Source organism: Chiroxiphia lanceolata, chromosome 1 (assembly GCF_009829145.1).
Source record: "Chiroxiphia lanceolata isolate bChiLan1 chromosome 1, bChiLan1.pri, whole genome shotgun sequence".
Classification (NCBI taxonomy): Eukaryota; Metazoa; Chordata; class Aves; order Passeriformes; family Pipridae; genus Chiroxiphia; species Chiroxiphia lanceolata.
The window spans coordinates 136,990,960-137,012,008 of NC_045637.1; the positions used below are offsets into that span (position 1 = coordinate 136,990,960).

At 39.3% G+C, this 21,049-nt stretch overlaps 1 protein-coding gene across 7 annotated transcripts in view; it reads left to right on the forward strand.

Moving 5' to 3' along the window:
- The first annotated feature begins 6,219 nt into the window (after positions 1 to 6,219).
- Positions 6,220 to 21,049, forward strand: part of MLLT10 (MLLT10 histone lysine methyltransferase DOT1L cofactor) — a 125,392-nt gene continuing 110,562 nt past the window's right edge. For 3 of the 7 annotated variants that reach the window (XM_032707845.1, XM_032707814.1, XM_032707835.1), the window contains exons 1-2: positions 6,583 to 6,925; positions 10,660 to 10,739. In XM_032707845.1, the coding sequence (XP_032563736.1) occupies positions 6,757 to 6,925; positions 10,660 to 10,739 (249 nt within the window). In that variant the 5' untranslated portion in view covers positions 6,583 to 6,756. The other 4 variants (XM_032707796.1, XM_032707787.1, XM_032707804.1 and 1 more) reach the window with 4 other exon arrangements.

A 21,049-nucleotide genomic window follows, 5' to 3' on the forward strand; every position in this document is an offset into this window, starting at 1 on the left:
TTGCATGCTTGCAGTCATTGTTTCAGATAATACCGTTTGGGACTTCTCTTTCACTCTTGGAAAACTTGCAGGCTTTTGTGGGACTCCTCCAAATAAAAGCTCAATTCAGTTTAGATAGTAAAAAGCATTCATATTATTCGAAAGCTGAAGATGCAAGTAACATTTAATAGGAAAACACCACCCTGGTAATATCTAAAGGCATTAGCTGTAAGATCGAGGAAAGAAAGATTTTTGTTTTGTTTTACTTGTCCTACTTGGGTATTCCGGAGATGCATTTGGTCTTGATTGCTGCTTGAGAATTTTCAGAAGGTTACTACAAATTTAGAAAGCGTCATTCAAAAGGACATTTAATACTCTTGTATTTACTAAAATATATCGCTGTTTGAAAACTATCTTATTGAAAGGGAAGATTAAAAAAATAGGGAGAGATCTTTTGTTGCCATTCTTCATTAGTCTTTACTTTGTATTTGTGTGGAATGTGTTGACATGTTTTATATATTAATTTTTTTTCACAAAGGAGCATTGTTGTTACTTTTAATTGGGAAGTACCATGTTATAAAAATTACCCACATTCCCGACTCTGAAGTACCAGAGTAAGATTGACAAAAAATGATCTGAGCCTTGTGCACTTAATTCACCAGGAATGTTAAGCTTCCCAGATACACTCTATGTGGTCAAGTTAGACTTTTGCACTTAGACAGCTTTTAATGGTCAAAGTCGTACCTGCAGGAAATGTATCTATGTATATATATGTGGAATTGAAATGAGATGGTAACTAGGAGTGGGAATGCAGCTCACTGATCGAAAGACTTTTTTTTTTTTTATTGCATTTGGCAACCTCTTTCTTTCAGAGACACAATACAATTAACATATTCTGGGGCGTGTTTTTGAGATTGGGAAGTGGTGGCCCCTTGTTGAGAAGAAAACACTTTAAATAAAAAAGTAACATTGTCTTGTCCAAATGGTACTGGGAAAAGCAGAGTAGTATTGCTTATCCAGCCCACGGATGCGGTTGATTTACTCCAATTTGCTTTAGCATATAACAAACCAGCTTTTCCTTTCCCACGCCTATATTAGAATATATGTGTTTTGTTTATACAAACCCATCTAAAATAGCTCTACATTTAAGAGATTTGATGGGAAATTCAGCATGTTGTTTCTCGTATTTAATATGTAGTACAGATACCATTCCTAAATTGAAATCAAATAAATGTGACCTGTGACACAGCACAGTATCACACTGCTGATTGTAACACAACAAACATGAAAAAAGGCTATTAATTTATATGGAATGTTAATTTAGCAAATCCTACATAGAAATATGCCTATAGAAGAAAGGGAATCTGAGGCTTCGTCTTGGAGTGATGCTATATAAATGTATTTAGTACAAATCCAATGAATTAATACATACCTCATAAAAATCTAAACTTTGAAACGAAGCATTCTTGTTTGAAGAAAACCCCTGCATTACGTTTAAGTTGCATGTAATCTAAATTCCAGAGTTTACTAACCCAGCTTTTCAGGGCTTAATACGGCATTAATATTCAATATGGTTTGCTAGAAGTTTATTTCAGGTTCTTTTGTATTATACTGTAATTATCATTACTTTGACTTGACTCATATAAAAATGTGGTTAACATTTAAATGCTTTTTTAATGTAGAGTATTATAAATTAACTGTCACATTTAAATCTTTAACTTCTTTCACTTAGGGAATGTTAAATCTTTAAAAGGAAATAATCACTGCACTGGAAAACATCCTGTGCTAGGATTCCTTTATGTAGAATTTTGGTTTGAGATTGTTCATTCAAAGAAAATCCCTCGTTTCATGTTTACTGTAAACCTCAGTCTGAAATTAACATTTAAATGCCAACACTAATAACAGAAGCAGTACTTGAAAACCACCAATTTTATCCATTGCTGCTGGTTAAGTGGAATTTACCAAAGTCTTCAAAGGTGATAATACAATTAAAAGCAAAAAAATGAATACAATAGTTGGTGGAATTACTTTCCCCTTTCCTTGTGGTCTAAAGAACTACAAAATTTGTAATTATGTTTGCATAAAAGAAAATAGCACAACATATGAAGAGGCAGGGTGTCCAGGAGATGCACTGACATGACCTCTGATGCTGCTACCTGGACGTGCATAACACGTAAATACACAGAACACGCAAGCTCCTGATCACAAAGTGACTACATGTTAAATGTTGAAACTTCTAAATTATTCAGTATATTGCACTTGGATAGGTGGTAAACACAGATTGCAGCAGTATATTAATGAAGAGGAGGAGGAAAAAGAAAACTTTACTCTTTCTCAGTATAATTTAAGCATGTAAAGATACATTAATGTTTTTAACGTGGGTTCTGTAGACATGCTATATCCTTCATAAGTGAACATGGATAGAAAGAATTTGTTGGATCTAAGTCAGACTGCCATTTAAAATGCACTGCGTGGAAGGGTCAACATGTAAGAGTCACATTTTATTTTGTGTAAAGTGACGATTGCTGCTGCCTTCCCAGAAATGAAGCAAATACCCATGATTAGAAGGTATTTTACTGAACACTGTTAATCATTTAAACCCACAGAAACAAAAGGCAGACAAGCTTCAATGTATTTTAAATGGATAATCGGGAGATAAGATTATTCGACCTATTGAATATCACTAAGTTACTGCAATTTTTCTGTTTTCAGTTGCATCTCTTTAGCTGCAGCATGTGTATCCTTTTGCACATAGGTAAAGATCACAGCTTTCTCAACAAAGACCCAGTCTGAAAATGGAGTAGAAATTGATGTGAGAAGTTTGCTTTCGGGAAGGAAGTGAGTTTCCCTGCTCTCCAGCTCCAAGTCCCAATATCAATTCATGTTTTCTAATATAGTATGCATTTTATATCAAGTCTGTGCCTTTTCTGTTATTTTTGGAAGACTCTTCTGATCATTATATACAACTGGTAATGTGGTTTTGTAAATTAAAGATTTTTTCTTGTTCAATGTTTTGTTTTATTCACTAAAATCACAATATGATTATGCACATTTTAGTAAAGAAGGTGACATTTAAAGCAAACATTCAAAAATGTTAGCTTTACTGTTGGAACTGGTTATTTTCTAGTAAAAATTTGTGAATACCTCTTTATTTTTGTTTTTGAAGCTGAAGTGCTATTCATTCATACGTTAATGTTTTCTTGAGGAATGCCTTAAACTTTTAGAAACAATTTGCATTTGGAGAGTGTAATTTTCTTTCACTTACACATTCACTCTGTTTGTGAAAGTATCTAAAAAAAAAATCAAAACATAGAATCTTTTTGTAAGTTTCTTATATTCTAACCTGTTTAGCTCCTAGGTTTTGTAGGTTCCTTTTAAGAGAATTGGATTTTCTCCTTGCATTTAGATTAACAATGAAATATTCATTCTTACTCACTGGATTATATTCCTCTCTAATTATTTTAATCTCTTATATATCACTATAAGAAGGACAGGCTTCATTTTTTAAAAGGAAAATTGGTCTTCTGTGTCATGTCAGTGCTTATTAAATACTACAATCATAAGAACATATATGCTACAAGATTTTATGTTCTGATTCCATCGCTGTTATAGGCTTAGTGTTTGCAGTATTTATTTAGTGATAATGCATTTCTTTTCCTATTTTGCATTTCAAAAGTCTTCTTTAAATGATTGTTTTACAGAACTATCAAGAGGTTATCTAAATTTTTCCATCCAATATTACACAATACCATAAAGTGGTAGTCATGGAGTTTCCTCCAGTCCATGTATATTCCTTCTATAGAAGGAATTAAACAGAAATCCATAAAAAGACAACAAATGTTTTATTAAATAATTGAGTGTATTAGGCTTCACTGAATTTTGACCAAAGCAGAATTTCAGGCTGTTCAATTCTGAGCTAGTGTGTTACATGGTGTGAGATTAAAATATTTTTATTTGAAAAATATACAGTAGGTTTTTCATGAATATACTCATGTTGCCATGGTGCAGCTTTAATCAAGTTGTTGCAAAGTAATTAGTTTTTTCTTTGGTGATGCTTCTTTATAAGACTAAAGATTGAACTTTAAAATAGCTAACATTAAAAAAAAAAAAAGAAAAAAAGAAAGACTCGGGAATTGTACTAGTTGCTTTTCAAAGAAGAAATTGCAGGAAGACCTCAATGAACTAAAAAAAAAAAGCGGTGAGAAAATTTACAATTGTTTGTTGCAAGCTTTACTAAATGTATGAATTCATCCAACAAAATATATTTAATAGATTTTCATTTTAAAAGGATCTTTATTTTAATTTACCTGTCAGGGAAATAAAGGATAGATTTGCTGCTGTACTGTGATTTTTTTTTTTCTTAGTTAGAGTTGGCAAAATCATTGAGGATGCTTTTTAAATTAGATGTCATTTTCTCAACAAGAATGAAGAAGGGCTGGGACACTGTAGCTATCAGCTTCAAATAATTTTGCGGTTTTTTTTAAAACACCAGGATATATTAATTGCGTTATTTTCTTACAAAGTAATTGCTTGCACCTGCCATTTTCAGGGTATTTTTTACGAGCTTTTAAAGTAATAAAAATAGTGTTTTAAGTATGTTTTATAACATAAATAGTTTTACGTTCAAATTTGTGTTCTTCAGTGTTGGTAGGACATTTGGTGCAGGGTTTTTTTTTTTTTTCTGGCGATCAATCTTTGATTTTACACAAACTGAACGATAGTATGTTCCAGTCTCCTCCCCCTCCATTTTTTACACGGGTCTTAAACATTTTTAAACTCTTACGGATATTTGGAGCATATATTTACAGAGAAATGCTTAGAATGTGCCCCACATGGCTGCATTAATCTCATGTTTGGTTGGGCCCTGCATGTAGGAAGCTACCTCTATGACTCCTTTTTCCCTGCCCACCGTTCTTTCTCTATCAAAATAATTTCACTTAAAACTTTCAAGGAGAGAAAAGAGCTTGACCTAAGATATCCTGCTTCCAAACTGCAGAGTCAAATGTCTGTAGGGGGTAGAGTTGTACACATCCCACCTCTGCCTTCCATGTAGCTTCCACGTAGCAGTTCCTGATACTCCCGTACACAAGTGCAGATGTTTTATTAGTTAACAATGTATAAAATATAACCTGGATATGTATCGGTGTAGGTAGTGATGTGTCCAGGAATGTATATAATTCAGTAGTGATTTGTAGGGATACCAGCTGAGCTGCCCTTGCGAGATTATCATGAAAAATACAGTCCACGCACAAATTCTGCTTCTCCGTCTTTTAGCGTGATAATGAACATGAATCAATGATATCTTCCTTGTCCAATGCAAATAAACAAACAAATAAATAAATAAATGCTAGGCCTGGGGCAAGTGAGTGAGCAGAATTTTGCAAGGCTGCATTTAATTTCTCTGTGCTTCTAACAATCACCACAATTAGTTCCTTCTGCCATAGGCGTACCTGCTTACAATGGTGAATTCAATAGTCTGAGATTTTCCTCTCTGCTGACCACCTCAGCTCTCTCCTCTCGGTTTTTTTTCTTCTTTCCCTCCTCTTCTAATTAAGAGAGACAACAGAATTACAGAATTGTTTCACTAAAAAGAAACCCCAAACGCCCAGAGCAGCTGTGTTGAGGACACGTTTGGTTTTGTGTCTGCGGACTCCCTGATTTCTGTGTTTGTCACATCTCCTGTTCAGCATCACTTTGGCTGCTGTGGCAGGAATAGCCGGGCAGCGCTGCATCCACGCCAGGAGTTTTGGGGGAGAGGAAAGCGCGGGATTAATAATGCATTAGCTGTGCAGCCCCATCGCCGGGAAAATAAACAAAACAGTAAAAGTTGCGGTGAGGGCGGGCAAGTGGCGTAACGGCGAGAACGCATTAGTCCTGCAGGCACGCCGAGGGGATATAAACAGGATAATAAAAGTTGGGAGGGGGAATGCATTACTCCTGCAGTCACATCAGGGGGAAAATAAACAAGATAGTAAAAACGATTTCGGGGGGGATGGGAGGGTGGGAAGGGGGCGGGAATGGGGCGAGTCCTCCAGCCTTCCTGAAGGGGGCATGAGCAGAGTGACATCGCGGGTGGGAGCGGGGCGCATGTCCGCGGCCTCCCCGCCCCCCCACGCCGAGGGGAGGGGAGGGTAGTGAGGGGGGCCGCGGCCAGCCCGGTGTCGCTGGGCCGGGCGGGACGCGGAGCGGGGCGGGCGGAGGGGCCGGGCGGGCCCCGCCATGTCCCGCGCGGGGGACGGGCCGTGGCCGCGCGCCGAGGTGGGTGCGCGCGCGGGGCCGTCAGGTGCGCGCGGGCGAGGCGCAGCGAAGGGCGGGCGCGCGCCGCCGGCGGGGCGCCGCGCGCGCACCCGCGCACGCTCTCTCGGCGGGGGGTGTGCGCGGCGGGGCGCGCGCCCGGGCCGGCGCGGCGGCGCTCACGCTCCGCGGGCAGCGCGCGAACCCTCGCGAGGAGGCCCCGGGCCGAGGCCTGCCCGCCCGCCCCGCGGGCGCGCGCGCACTGCGCCTGCGCGCCGCCGCCGCCGTGCACGCCCGCGGAGCCGCGTCCGCCTCAGGAGCCGCCGCCACCGCGGCCCGGCCGACACAGCCTGGCCGGTTGGTCGGGCGGGGGCGAGACGAGGCGCTCAGCCGGCGGTCATGGGCCCCGAAGCGTTGCCGCGGCGGTGGTGGCGGCGGCGCCGGCTGAGTGACTGAGGGGAGACCCCGCCGGGGGAGGGGGCAGGCGGAGGGCGAGGCGCGTGTGGCGTGCGCGGTGTTGACGACGGTGTTTTTAACCCTTAGATGGTCTCCAGCGAGCCGCTGCTGCTGCCGGTGTCACTGGAGGGCGAGTTCTCCAGTAGCATGAAGGAGATGATCGGCGGCTGCTGCGTGTGCTCCGACGAGCGGGGCTGGGCCGAGAACCCGCTCGTCTACTGCGACGGGCACGGCTGCAATGTCGCAGTGCATCAAGGTGAGCGGGCAGGCGAGGGCAGCGCTCCCGCCCCGGCCTCGCCGCTTCCTTCTCGGTCTTCCCTTGGCCCTGCTTCACCTCCCCCTCCCCCCCCCGGCCGTTTTTTCCCCATTTTTCCCTCCCCCCTCTGATGCCGGCATCACCTCCCAGCTCCTTCTCATTACCAATGAAACCTGTTTCCCTGTTTCCAAGGCCACGTGCTTTCAGGTCTGACCTGTCCTGTCATCCCCTGTCCTTCCAGTCTGCTTGTCTTTTCCCTCACATGAGGCTTACTCTATTATGACTTCCTATATTGTGGCTGTGAGAAAGGAAGAACCCGCTTTTCCAATTTTTTTTCTCTCTTCCACTTGTACCGTTTCTGTGTCCATGCTTCCCAGTCTGCCTTTGCACCCCGTTAACGCCAGCTGCAACCTTCCAAAGACTATCTAAACTTCCTTTTTCTCTTTGCAGAATTTGTTACTGTTCTCTGTTCTGGCAATTATTGCTGTATTTCTTTCTTCCTGTACTCGATCCCTGTTGTCCCTGCCTTTCCCAAGTTTGAAAAATTTATTTGAGGGGCAGCCAGTACACGAGGAGGGTTTAGGATTGGAAGAGAAGCGGGCGTAGGAAAGACTTAGCTGTCATGTGATTTCTACCTCTGCCTGCCTTTCCTTGAATGTCATTTGGCTGATGTTTCCTGGTAGATGAAGAGACTTCCTGTTGTGGTTCTGCAGGGGGAGGGTGCTAGTCGGAATAGCTGATGCTGGATTTGTTTGGCTTAGTGGAGGCTCGTTGGTTGGTTTCCAGCTCAGCTCAGGAGCTGGCATGTTCCCTCTGTGTGATTGTTTTGTTTCTGTCAGTGGGTTGACCCTTCGTGTGAGAGCAGAAGAGGCTGGATTCTGCTGCTTATATTGTAAGAAAGGAAGTCATCATGGTTTTTACTTTATGGTATCAGAAATAAGGAATGAGATGGTAGTTTTTCTATACCGACTTCTAAGCTGTCATGTGAACTCAGAGACTGGCTCTTTGGCTACTCATAGGTGGTGAACAAATTGGAGGAGACAGAAAATCCTAAATCCAATTCATTAGTCTGAATGCCTAGTATGTGTGAAAATGCTACTAATGAGTGTCTCGTGCTTGGTCTTAAATTGTGCTGAAGATGATCTAATATAGTAACTGGTTGTTTCAGGTCTTAAATTGTTCTGAAGATGATATAGTAACTGGTTGTTTCAAGTATATGCTTCTCTGTAAGCTGACAGATAGTGAGAAATTTAAGGAGATCTGCAGAAGAATTTGGTTACTCCTGTTAATGTTGGATTGAACATAGAAGGGAGCTGACAGGATCTGTGAAATTAATCTGGTTTTGAATTGGTTTTCTGTTGTCTTAAGAGCTGAGTAATGTTAACTGGTAAGTTAACTCTGCTCTTGTGGAATCTTAGAGTCATGAAGAACACTAAAACATGAATACTTTTAGAAGCCACGCTCGAAACAGCTGTTACTTTTGCATTATCTTGGGCATCTTCATTTGTATCTAGAGCCTTGCTAATATCTTCAGTGACGGACCTGATTGGTGGGAACACTTGGAACTGAAATAGTGGGAACAAAGGTCAGTTATAGGAGGTATTACCAAAATAGAGAGACACACTTCAGTAGATTTGGTACAAGAATATGAACTTTTTTTTTTTTAAAGTCATATCCAAATCTGAATTTGAATCCGTCAAGAAGTGTGCAGAGTACTGCTTCCTCTAAATCCAGATGCTGTTGTAGAGATCTTAAGAAGAGCTCCATGTCTTGGTTTACTGTATCATTGATGCTTTACATTTGGGATACTTTACATTACATGTCCCATGAATGAAGGTGGTGGGGGAAGTATATCTGCTCTTTTTGTGGCCTTTCTGTAGTAAACTTAGTGTCTTCGTGGTTAAAGCTGATAGTCTGTATTTCAAGTGCAGACAGCAGTATTACCCATGAGCCTTTATTAACTGCTTTTTTTTTGTTATTATAATTATTTTTAGTTCAGAGAAAACTTCAAGTGTTAAGTCACTGGCAAATTGTGGAGGACAGAATCGCTTCATGTGTCTAACAAAGCTTTGCATAGTAGTGGAACTATAAACCAAAGGAAGCCCTGGAACTCTGTGAACAGTATCATAGTATCACAGTATCTCAGAGCACAAACCAGTGATGGACTCTTCTAGGCTCTAGATGTATTCTGTTACTTTTACAGATATAAAAGCACTTCAACTTTGGTCTTTGCCCAGCTAGTGCTTCCTCTGTGTCTACTTGCCAGCCCTGTCTCTGAGTTGCATTCCATAGTTGTTTCTTACTCTGCGCTGTCACTTGCTAACATTAATGTGTGACTGCACATTTAAAGTCTCCCTTTTAATTTCTGAAGAGGAATTCAGAGTCCCCCCATCTGGGGTTAATATAGATGCAAGGAAAACAAGGGGTTTTTTTCTTACGTTAAAGAACTTTAATGTACAGTAGAAAGGGATTGTCAGAATAGTTTGTCCTGTCAGTACTTGGATACAGTATGTGAAAACTTGACAATGATCTTAATATGACTACATGTATGTATATAATAGGAAATTATTTCATTAGCTTTCCTTCATAGAAGGAAAGGTGTATTTATACTACTGTTGCATTACTATTTTGTCTTCTTCAAGCTAGCACAAAACCAATAATATTTTTGTATATACACTAGAAGTTACTAATTTAATCTCAGTGTTCTTCCTAACTATTAATTTATCATACATATTTTTTTTCTACTCACACACTTAAACCAGATTTTTGTATTTAAGTAACAGGATTGTTGGGAATTGAGTCTGACATCATTTCAGGATTGTCTTTTTGAGGAAAATGTTTGGGTTTTTGATTTTTTTGTTATTTGTTATGCCCATACCAATATTAGAATATACAGCACTAGTGTTCTTGTATTTTAATTCCCTCAGACATTCTTAAAGTTGCTTGATGTGTGCATTTCAAACATAAACAATATGGTCAAATTGCTAAACTCTTTTTCTGTGGAATTTCTTACCAAACTCCTGGGGTCGCTTTTATATACTATGAAAATACAGATGACAGTCTTGCAGATAAATCTGGTTGTGTCAAATTCTTTCCTAAGGATTTATGTTGTAGCCTGGTTGTAGTTGCGACTAATCTTAGCCCTGATGCTCAGTTAAGTTTGTATTTGCAGCTCTGTGTGAATTTGCAGGGGAAAACCAGCAAACTTTGTATCTTTTTTCAGTTTATTATGGATTTCCTGCTCAAGACCAGTTATTTTACTTATAATGAGTAAGAGAACTGGATAGTAAGTAAGTGTATGAATGAATGTCTTATCAAAAACTCAGATTTGTTATTTGCTTTTAGTTTTCTCTTAAAAAAGACCTCACAATAACGAGTATCCATCATTTAAAGTAAAGTGTCTCACCTGTTTTACAGGTAAATAAATAGCAAAACAAATCACATGTGAAACATTGCTGCTTTTGAATGAATATATTACTTTTCAAGCTAATGGTTTGGGTTTTTTTATTAATTCAACAAATTCTGCATAATTTTTTTAAGTGGAAGCTTTTTGTACTTCATTTCTAGTCCCATTGTGATAGGATTTCAAGTGCAATGTGTAGATGTCAATTTGGCTTTCTTGACAATTAAAATGATGTGAGATCAAGTATACTAAGCTTTTTTTATATCATTCATATTAGTAGTATTGTAGTGCTGCTTATGTTTGCTGAAATATTTTGTCTTGTTCAAAACAGCTTGCTATGGAATTGTTCAAGTACCCACTGGACCATGGTTTTGCAGGAAGTGTGAATCTCAGGAAAGAGCAGCTAGAGTGGTATGTGTTTTGTTTATTAAGTAATGCTGGTTATAATGCTTGTGTGGATAATATTTACCCAAGTGTTACAGTAATAGTAGAAAAGAGCTTAGCTTTCTATTGTAATTCCATCTAGATGCTGTTCAGAAAGACCGATTTTCTTCTTATTTTTAAGTGGAAATACATAACTGTCTCTTAAATGTTCTGACAGTTTCAGGGTCTGTGTGGTTTTTTGTTTTTTAGGTGGTGGGGGTTTTTTTGTTTTGTTTTGTTTTCCAACCATTTAAAGGATTTTGGTTTTGTCTGTGGTGTAGGTTTTGGCTAATTTTATCAGTTTAGCACTTACATAGTTAGGTACAGGAAGGAAATAAAATCTCTGTCTAATTTTCTTTTACAGCAGCTTTAGATTACCAGTTGAAAGCTTCAGTTTAGGAGCACCTGACCAATAAGTAGTGTTGTTAATTTCAAAATCTAATGCTTACTTGGAATATGGTACTTACAATTGAAGAAGCATTTTCTTTCTCTGTTTTTTAAATTTTTTTATGATAGATACTGAAAATTCAGATAAGGCTTTTTTCTTTTTTTAACTTTGATTAGATGAGGTTTTGTTTTGGTCAGACTTGTATGTTGTTAGATCAAACTGCATGATATCAGGCATTTTTAAAGAAGGGGAATCACATTTCTCCCTAATTGTCACTTTTTAGTTTCTCTTCCAGCAAAAGATAAAGTGAGAGAAATGAGAGTATTTGGAAAGACTAAGCTGTTCCTTTGCCTCTGAAAAAAAGTTTAATTGGTTGAGAAGGTGTTGTGGCATCTTAGGGCAGTGTGTAAACTGTTTCTGACTTTTCATATCTAAAAACAAATGAAGAGTCAGACACCGAATTTTCAGTTACTGTCTGTTGGAGTGTTTACACGAGCTGCTTGCTGTACCTATTTCCTTTTCTAATATAAAGTACTATAAAAATGGTGGGAAGATTTAATGTTGTATGAATTTTTGGCACAGCTCTAAAGAATCTCCTTCTTCTTTTTCCCAACTTGCCACTAATGTTTTCATAATGCCCTGGTAACTGAGACTTTGTTACTTCTTGCAAAGCAGACCTTTTGGTGGGAGAAAGGAGGAGGTTGATTTCTATGTGCTCTTCCAATATTTGTCAACAGAAAAGAAAACCCTTTCTAAAGAAAGGCTGTTTCTGTCTTTTCCTGGGAAGACCCTCAGCAGTGTAAAGTTTTAAGAGTAGCATATTTTAATGTTGCTGAGTTTGATATGTACAGGTTAATGGCAAAGTTAAAAATATAAAGGGGGGGGAAAGAGAGCTGGTGGCTATAAAGAGGATTTTTCAGGTGCATGATAGGGAATCCTCATCAGCATTTGGGATATAGTTACTCCTGGCTTCTTGTGGCACAAGGAATGAAGGAGAACTGTACAGAGTTCTACAGTAAACGATGTCTGACTGCATTCTGATAATTTCTTGAGTTTACCAATGAGAATTGCTTTGATAGAGATATTGCTTGTACTTAACTGAATTCTCTGCCTGGTATATTCTGCTCTTGTTTCAACTGAACAGGGTCTGTTTAGTTCAACAGGTTGATTACTGATTTTGTTTTGAAAAAACAATAAAATCCCATTTGTAATGTAGTGTAAATTTAAGTGGTTCTCAGGTCAAACTAATTGCATGTGAGGTATAATAGATTAATAACAGCTGAAGTTTTAGCATGCTAGTTAGAAACATGGTGGCTGTATTTGAGATGCATCTTGGAGAAGATCTTAACATTCAGAAACTAAACTGAAGCCCTGACTTCAGTATGGAATTTGGAACTTTACTGTAACCAGTTTGTTAGACACAGAAGTTTTAGTGCATTTGCTTACAAAAGTTAAACATGCTTATCATCACTGTGTAAGACTGATGCTTAGTTTTCCTCTTGGTGTTTTTGTTTCTAAACAAAACCGGAATGAAATTAATCACATTACTTTTAGTGTGCTTCTGCTTATTTTTAATCTTAAAAAGATCTCAGTCTTGCAACTAAGGCATATTGTTCCATGCTGATGCTGTCTATGTTGTGTGTTTTTGGGGTGTGTGGTTTTTGTTTCTTGATATTTTTTTTTTTTTAAATTTTGTAAAGCTGCAGTTACTGGGCAAATAAATTCTTTCTGATAAGAAACTGTGAATAATTGCTCACACTTAAGTTAGGCTTGCTTTAACAATGGAAAGATCTAGACTAACTTGGGAGCAGACAACCCAAGCTGGTGGGTCCCCAGAGAAGTTCACTTAGCTGCAGATTAGGGCAATTGGCTTCCCATGTACTTTCAACCATTATACACTCATATGTACCATGTTCCCTTTCTTCTGTGTGCTGCTGCTAAGCTGGTACATATGGGTGTGGGTAAAAGTGGTGGCTGATTTTTTTTTTTTTTGACACACAAGCCTCCTGGCTGGTTGACTTCTGCGTTTTTAGCCAACATGTTGAGTTTTGAATGGTCAGTCACTAGTTGGAAAGTGCTGTTCTGTGCTGGTCAAGTCGTACTGAGTTTTGGCTCCAGCAGGATCATGTTTTTCTGTGTTTGAGGGAATCACTGATTTTTCGTAAACCTGAACTGTTTGGATAATGGACATATTGAGATGATTGTATAAGTTTTTAGCTATTGCTTGAAAAGTCTTAGTTTTCTCTAAATCAGCTAATTTATCGTAGCTGACCTGTGCTGAGCTTGGAATGTGAATCTCTGCAAGATGGCTGGAACTGCTCCCAGCTTTGTGTCAGCAGCAGCTCTTATTACCCTGGATAGTGGGCCCTTGTAGTGTCTTCAGATGTACCTGAACTTCTGAGTCAAAACCCAGGGCAGATACACACTGATGTAGGAAAAGGTAGTATTGGGGTCTATGTGAGGGTCTATATGGAGTAGTAGGTAAGGAACTTTGGGTCCTGGTTTGAGAAATGGTCCAGTGCATCTGTCTTGTCTGAGGGCCGATAATTCTGGCATCCAGAGAGAGACTTGAGAAACTAAGCTTAGGAATTGTAGCACAACTGTTGTTCAAAAAGATCTTTTTTCACCATAATCCTGTTATATGTCAGACGTCTTCCTTGATGATCTGGCGTATAAATAGACCATGTGTTTATGGTTTACTACAAGCTACCACTGTTCATACTCATCATGAAGGAGCTGCAGTAATCCATGTGATAAACATACCAGGCAGCACAGAGGTGTTCAATGTTTGTAAGATTAGCTTGGTCAGGCTTTTTAGCTGTGTGTAGATGTGTTGCTTGTGAATCCAGCTTGTTTCAGAGACATCAGGAGATCTCAGTACTGAACTTCAGAGTTACGAATTCCGGGAAGTTTTACTACCTCAAAGCGCAGCTCAGATACTACGTGTGAGGAGCTCAGGTGATACGTGTGAGGTGAGACTGCTTACATTGCAGGTGAATTACTGTTACTCTAATGTCATAAACACAATGATTTTCGCTTGACACTTCTGTGTTGGGTTTTTTGTGGGGTTTTTCTTTTGTTTTTGATGAAGTGGGTTATGAAGTTGAATGCAGTCCTGGCCTAGAACTGAGTCAGCACATTTGTGTGACACTACAGCTTGTCTAATAAGCCACCTGGATTTTAGTCCTGGGGAATGAGGGGGCTGTGACTCCCTGTGGAGCTAGCCACATAAGGCTTGAGATAGTATCCATCTGGATCTCAGCACAGTCTGGCATAACTGCAGTCTCTGTGCTTGCACATGTGTTTCTTGGAACTTGGTGTGGAGACAGAAAGACTGTCATTACAGAATAAGTTTAGATCATACAGTACTTACTACTGAAGGATTCAGGGCAGTAGAAATGCAGCTTATGCTGTTTACCTCCACACCCAGTTCACGAACATTGTGTGCTCATAGCGATAAGTTCCTGCTTGTTGTCCTGCCAGACCTGAGCTGTTCCTGCATCTGCTGCACAGATGACCCACATTCTGAATGCTTGAGTTTTAATTTTTAAAAAAAAAATCATTAATATAACAACGGTTGTAGCTCTCTCCAAATCTTCCTTTTTAAGAAAATCTTTCATCACAGGCATCCACAAATTCTTTTTTGTGGAGTTGCTCATAAGAGTTGTTTGATATATCCATAGTTTAACACCTCACCCCCCAACATTATCTAGTATAAAACAACCATAGGTGTAGTATTACCTGCCTTTTGCCTAAACAGAAAGAAACAAAAAAGGAGGAACTAGCAATGTAGCCTTTCAGTATGGAGACAGGTTTGTGATCAGAGCTCTGCCAACTCTGGCTCAACAGGCTGCCTGGAGGGGAGTGGGATCTCTGCGGTTATTACACCTGTATCTGTAAACCAGAATGAGCGCTGATAAATATGGTCACAGTACAGGTGAACTAAACTTTTAGAAGAAAACTTGCTGTTTTCTTTTTTTTTTCTTCAATTTTAAATACTGTCCACCAATAAGAACTAGTATACTATGCAGTCTTTTTGAAGATATCTCTTGAAATAATTCTTCAAGAAATTTTGAAATGAATGTTTCTTTGATGTGTCCATAATTTTTCGTGAAGGACACTTTATATAAGAATATTACTGTACCTACTTTTGAGAATACTGTAACAAATATTAGTGAAAAAATTGCTTTAGTTTTGAGTGTGCAATAGAAAAATTGATTGTTGTGCTTTTGTTATTTGTATGGCTTTTACAGAAACACAGTTTTACCTTTTATGAATGACTGTGCAGTCTAGAAGGCAGTGAATGTTAGTTTGTAGCTGGATATCTTGAATAAAACGTCTGCTAAAGGTACTTATGCAGAACATGTTGTATTGGGTTTGTATGACAAAATTTTGTTAGCGAGGGGGCTACAGGAGTGATTTCTCTGAGAAGCTGCAGAAGCTTCCCGTGTCTGACAGAGCCAAAGCTGATCGGCTGCAGGACGGACCCGCTGCTGGCCAAGGCCGAGCCAGTCAGCAACTGTGGCAGTGCCTCTGAGATAACACATTTAACAACAGATAAAAAACCCCTCAGCAACAGAAACTGCAGCCAGAGAGAGGAGTCAGAATATGTGAGAGAAACAACTCTGCAGACACCAAGGTCAGTGGAGAAGGAGGGGAAGGGAGGAGGTGCTTCAGGTGCCAGAGCTGAGATTCCCCTGCAGCCAGTGGTGAAGACTCTGGTAACGCAGGCTGAGATTCCCCTGTGGTCCATGGAGGCCAACAGCAGAGCAGAGATCCACCTGCAGCCCGTGGAGGACCCCACACTAGAACAGGTAGATGTGTGTGAAGAAGGCATGGGAAGCCTGGAGTGGAACAGGCTTCTGGCAGGAATTGTGGACCCATGTGGAGAGGCCCGTGCTGGAGGAGGTTTGCTGGCAGGACTTGCGACCCTGTGGGGATTTCATACTGGCGCAGTCTTCCTATGGGACTGCTTCCCGTTGGAGGGGCTCATGCTGGAGCAGTTTGTGAACTGCAGTCCATGGGAAGGACTAATGTTGGAGAAGTTGGTGGAGGAATGTCTCCTGTGGGAGGAACCCCACGCTGGAGCAGGGGAAGAGTGTGAGGAGTTCTTCTGAGGAGGAAGGGACAGCAGCGTGTGATGAACTGATCACAGTTGCCATTACCCATCCCCCTGTGTGGTGGGGGGGGGGGGCTAGGTGGTGAAATGGGGATTGAAGTTGAGCCTGGGAAGAAGTGAAGGGTAGGGAAAAGGTGTTTTAAGATTTAGTTTTTATTTTCTCATTACCCTACTCTGATTTGATTGGTAATAAAATTTGATTTGATTGGTAATTTTTTCCCAAGTTGAGTCTGCTTTACCCATAACTGTAACTGGTGAGTGATCTCTCTCCCTGTCCTTATGTTGACCCAAGAGCCTTTTGTTCAGTTTCTCTCCTCTGTCCAGCTGAGGAGGGGAGTAACAGAGCACTTTGATGGGCACTTGGCATCCAGCCAGGATCAACTCACTACAGACTGTCTTGGTACCACACATGGGGCATGAGAAAGTCAAGATAAGGATAGTAATTGAGAGAGGTAGTGGGCAAAATTTGGACTGAACAGAGCTAGAGAGAGAAAAACAGAGTTAGAGAGAGAAAAGCAGAATGATTGTGGAGAATGTGTGTTGTTCTGATTGGGGTGAAGGTGAAAATTCATATCTTGAAATACTGTTGATTGAGTGATGTGTGTTACTGGTCCATGACATAGTAGGTGAGTGTTGTTGCTTTGCATAAGTACAAGAAAATACTTTTTCCTGTGCAGTATTTGTTGGTGTATGTAGTGAATACAGACCCATAACCTTACTGTACTGCAATTCAAAAGGTGACAGACTTGCTTAGCGTTGCATAGTGTCTGGTCATTAAGGTTAGGAGTACAAGAAGTGCAGAAGGTGCTGCAGAAGTGCAGTATAGTTTCTGTGTACTTTCCCCTGCATATCACAGTGGGAGTATTAAAGCCATTTCTGATTGTACTTCCTTCATGAAGTTTTTTTGAGCATGCTGCATTTTTCCCTTCTTGTGTGCATATTTGTTACTTGGTTTCTAAATACACAGCTGAGTTCGTAAACTTACTTGAAGCACTTCATTACAGCACAAAGTCTACTACCTTTTTTTTTTCGAGTTTTGATTAGCTACAGTTTACCTAAATGTACATGTAATTTGTGCAGTAATTTATAATTACATTATGCTAATTAGGGATACATAGAGTATTCAGGCTTTAAAGCAGTGTTCCATCACTCAAGTACTACTTGATCAAAAATATTTTAACATAGATGTCAATACAGCAGGTACTTTAGTAAATGGTCTAAAGATTCTGTGGCAAAATTACTAACTGAAGGGAGACCAGAGCAAAACATTTTCGCTAACAATTGCTTAATTCTTATGTGGAAATGTTTTATGACTGTTTGTTCCATTGTATTCACCGGGAGAAGTAGTCTCTAAAGTAAACAATTTCTCAGCTGTGAGAAACCTTACTTAAAATGCATGCTAGGAATCTTTAGGATAAAACTGTGGTATGTTGCAGAAGAACACTGAAGTGAACTATTACATACAGTATTTTCTTAATGTAGATTGAATTGGGTCAGTAGCATACTTTCAGGCCGGTAAAAAAACCTTGGATGTCTAGTTGGAAATGCTTCCAAATGTGACAGGCATTTCTCATAGCCCCCATGGTGCTTTCCACTAAAGACCAATGTGAGAATCTTAAAAAGTTTGTGTATGTTTATATCCTGGATTCTTGCAACATCTAGCAGGGCTAACTAGTCTTTAATATGTATGGGAGATTTATGGTTTTGGACTTCTGAAGTTGGAGTAGCCAGATCATGATACAAGCTGTGTGTCATCACCATGTTACACTGTACTCAACGTTCTCTCTCTTCTAGTTATCTTTCATATATTAAGTAAAAGTATGATTAAATGTCACCTGTAGTATGTGTGATGATCTCGTGTCACGTTAAAAGGGGCAGAAAAGAAGAATTTTCTGTCCAACCTGTATTAATTAACTTTTTGTCTATCAGTGTCCCACCCCCAGGAGATCAAAGCCTTTTAATGTCCAAAACAGTCTGTTAGCATCTCACCTAATGACACCCTTTGATTAACAGGTTCGCTGAGGCAGACAGGACATTTTATAAATGTCTGCAGTCCTTTTATAAAAAGCAGTATAAAAACCCCTCAGCAGGTTTCTCCTATGAGTTATTTTGCCATTGACGAAAGGGTCAGCACCCTAAAAATGGACTCACTCTAACAGTTCACTAAGTAACACGTTTATTAATACAAATTTGTGACAGTTTATGGGGTTTGTTGTGTCTGGAATAGGATCTAACTAAAAACACACTTAAACTATGTAGTAATAATAATAATGCAAAGCATAGGCACACGCCCTAAAGCAAAAGCAACTTACAAATAAGTAAGACAATTTACAAAGAATAAGTAAAACAAAAAACTTAAGTCTACAGTATAAAACAAAATCAACTTACAACGAAGTAATAAGTAAAAATTTTAAAGTATTATGGAGCAAAAGTAAAATTAGTATAAAGCAATCGCTCACCCCGAGGTGTCCTGAAAAGGTGGAGGAAGAAAAGGTAGCCCATTGGTTACCTCCACAGAGTTGATGGAACTTCTCCCCGATTTTTGCTTATGTTCACTCTCTTTTTGTACCTTTTTCTTAAGCAGTTTGAGTGGCTATAGTCAGTAAACTAATTTTGGGGTGATAGACAGATGAAATAGGCCTAAGTAGGCCTAAGGGTCCACTTCTAAGTTCCCAGCAACCAGGATGTTTGCAAAAAAGGGCTGTGTTGTCTCCATATCGCTCCTTTCTTTGGTTTAATCCTTTGAGATTCTGGGAATGTCTCCCCAGATGCTGGGGTTTTCCAGGAAGCCATCAGGAGGGTTTTTTTTCTTCTTTTGTGTGGCCTTATCTATCACCTTACAGTCTTGGAAGAATGCTGATTTGCATGTTGAGTGCCTCTAATCTTCTTGTCATAGTCTGCAAATTTATTATCTATAGTAGATGTTTTTGACAGAGCTAACTGAATCTGCATATATTTTTATCTGATGCCTTGATAAAAAGAACTAGGTTGAGTCTCTTTAATTTATCCAGGTATAAAACCCAAAATGCTTCAGGTAGTCAGTCTGTTTTTCTTTTACTTGTCAACTGTCTGCTTTAAAAAAAAGTTCTTTCCTTCTCCTGGGACAGATGACTGAATAGACATGGGGCAGAGATTTGGCAAATTTGTCAGCATCAAGAAATGGTTATTTGAAGATGGAGATGACTTAATTTCCTAAGTTGTCAAGTTGCAGAACATAGCACTTGGGAAGAGAATAACTGACAGCATGCGTTCGTTTGCTCTATTAGTGGTGTCAGCCAGTTGGGGATTCTTGGATGTGGCAGATGATCTTTTGATTCCTGTTGGTTCTTCACTGTGGTTTATAAACGCTGGAGTCTGGTGTGAATCATAGGTTGGAATCATTAGAACTTTTGTTTGCTTCTCTTTGGATACTTTGAAAAATTCTGTAGTTAGCTACTCACTGACTTCTGCTTCAGATCATTGCATGGTTGCAAGCTATCATTTATAGAGCTATTTAGATCAAAATAGGGAAGGTGAGTGTTTTGTGAGTTTACAAGTAAGGTCTTAAGATGCTGCAGGTTAAGACAATTGATAAGGTATATTGCTATCCCATTGTAGTTTAGAAACTGAAGAAAATGTGGATTTGATTTTGTAGACAGCAGTTTCTTCTTTGGCTGGATCGTTCCTAAAGAAGCTTTTGGAAAACGGGTATGCAAATCATCCTTTTTGCTGTATTGAGCAAGTGAAAAATGAACTTCTGACTCTGCCAAGTATTACAAAGCATGGGTGTTAAAATAGAAATAAACTCTTATGGAAATTTTCAGAGTACCTAACTGATTTTAAGGAAAAAAACCACCAAAGAAAAGATCAGTAAAATAACAGAGTAAAAAGATTTGGTGTGAATAGATAGCCTAAGTTTGATGTGAGTAGAGTTTCCATAATTTTCAGCAGCTGCTGGGAATGCTTATGCATTTTATTGGACTTTCTGGAGACTTCAAGGGCTGAGAGGTTGATCTTCTCTGGTTAGTCTTTGTACGTTGGCAGCAGTGATTTTGCATCATAGAAGATGGCTTGAAGGAGTGAATGGAAGGATGAGATGTTACTGTGTTCTGAGGGCTGGGGTAAGTTATTGCCAGCAGATGTAGACATGGTCAGTCTGGTGCACATCCTGTTGCTGATCTGTTCTTGTGCAAACTGCCTGTGAATTCTCATCTATTGATAGAATTTATACCAAGATCTAGATTTCCAGATAAAAATGTCTTGGCACCAGTGTACTGGTTTGCACCACTCTGCAAATTATCTGTGGCTTTTTCTTTTTGTTGTTGGATTTTGCAAAAACTGTTCCTTTGTAGGCTTTAAAGTATTTGTTCTATTGTAGATAGCCTCTGATTGGCTGAATTTGAGTTAGGTTTTTTATTAAGTATTATCTAGTTGTCTCTGGTTCTTAATTTCAATTAGCACACTTTTATTGAAGTGTCTTTAGAATATGGCATCTCTTTATAGACAGAGCTATGTTTGCATTGCTTGTTAATACCATATTTGCCTGAATCTAACACAAAGTAATCACTAAAATTATCCCAAATTTCTCTGGATGTACTGGGGGAAAACAGAATTTTTCCTATTTTCAGCATTTTCATTGCAACGTACATGTGTTATTTTTTAATTTTTTTTCCTAGTAAAGAAAACACATTAGGGTAAGAGGGATGTGGAAAGTATAAAAGGAAATTAAAAATATAACTCTTTGCTCTGGAGAAAATTGAATACTCATTTCACATCCTTTAGGGAAGAAGGAAAATAAATAAAAAATGTTTT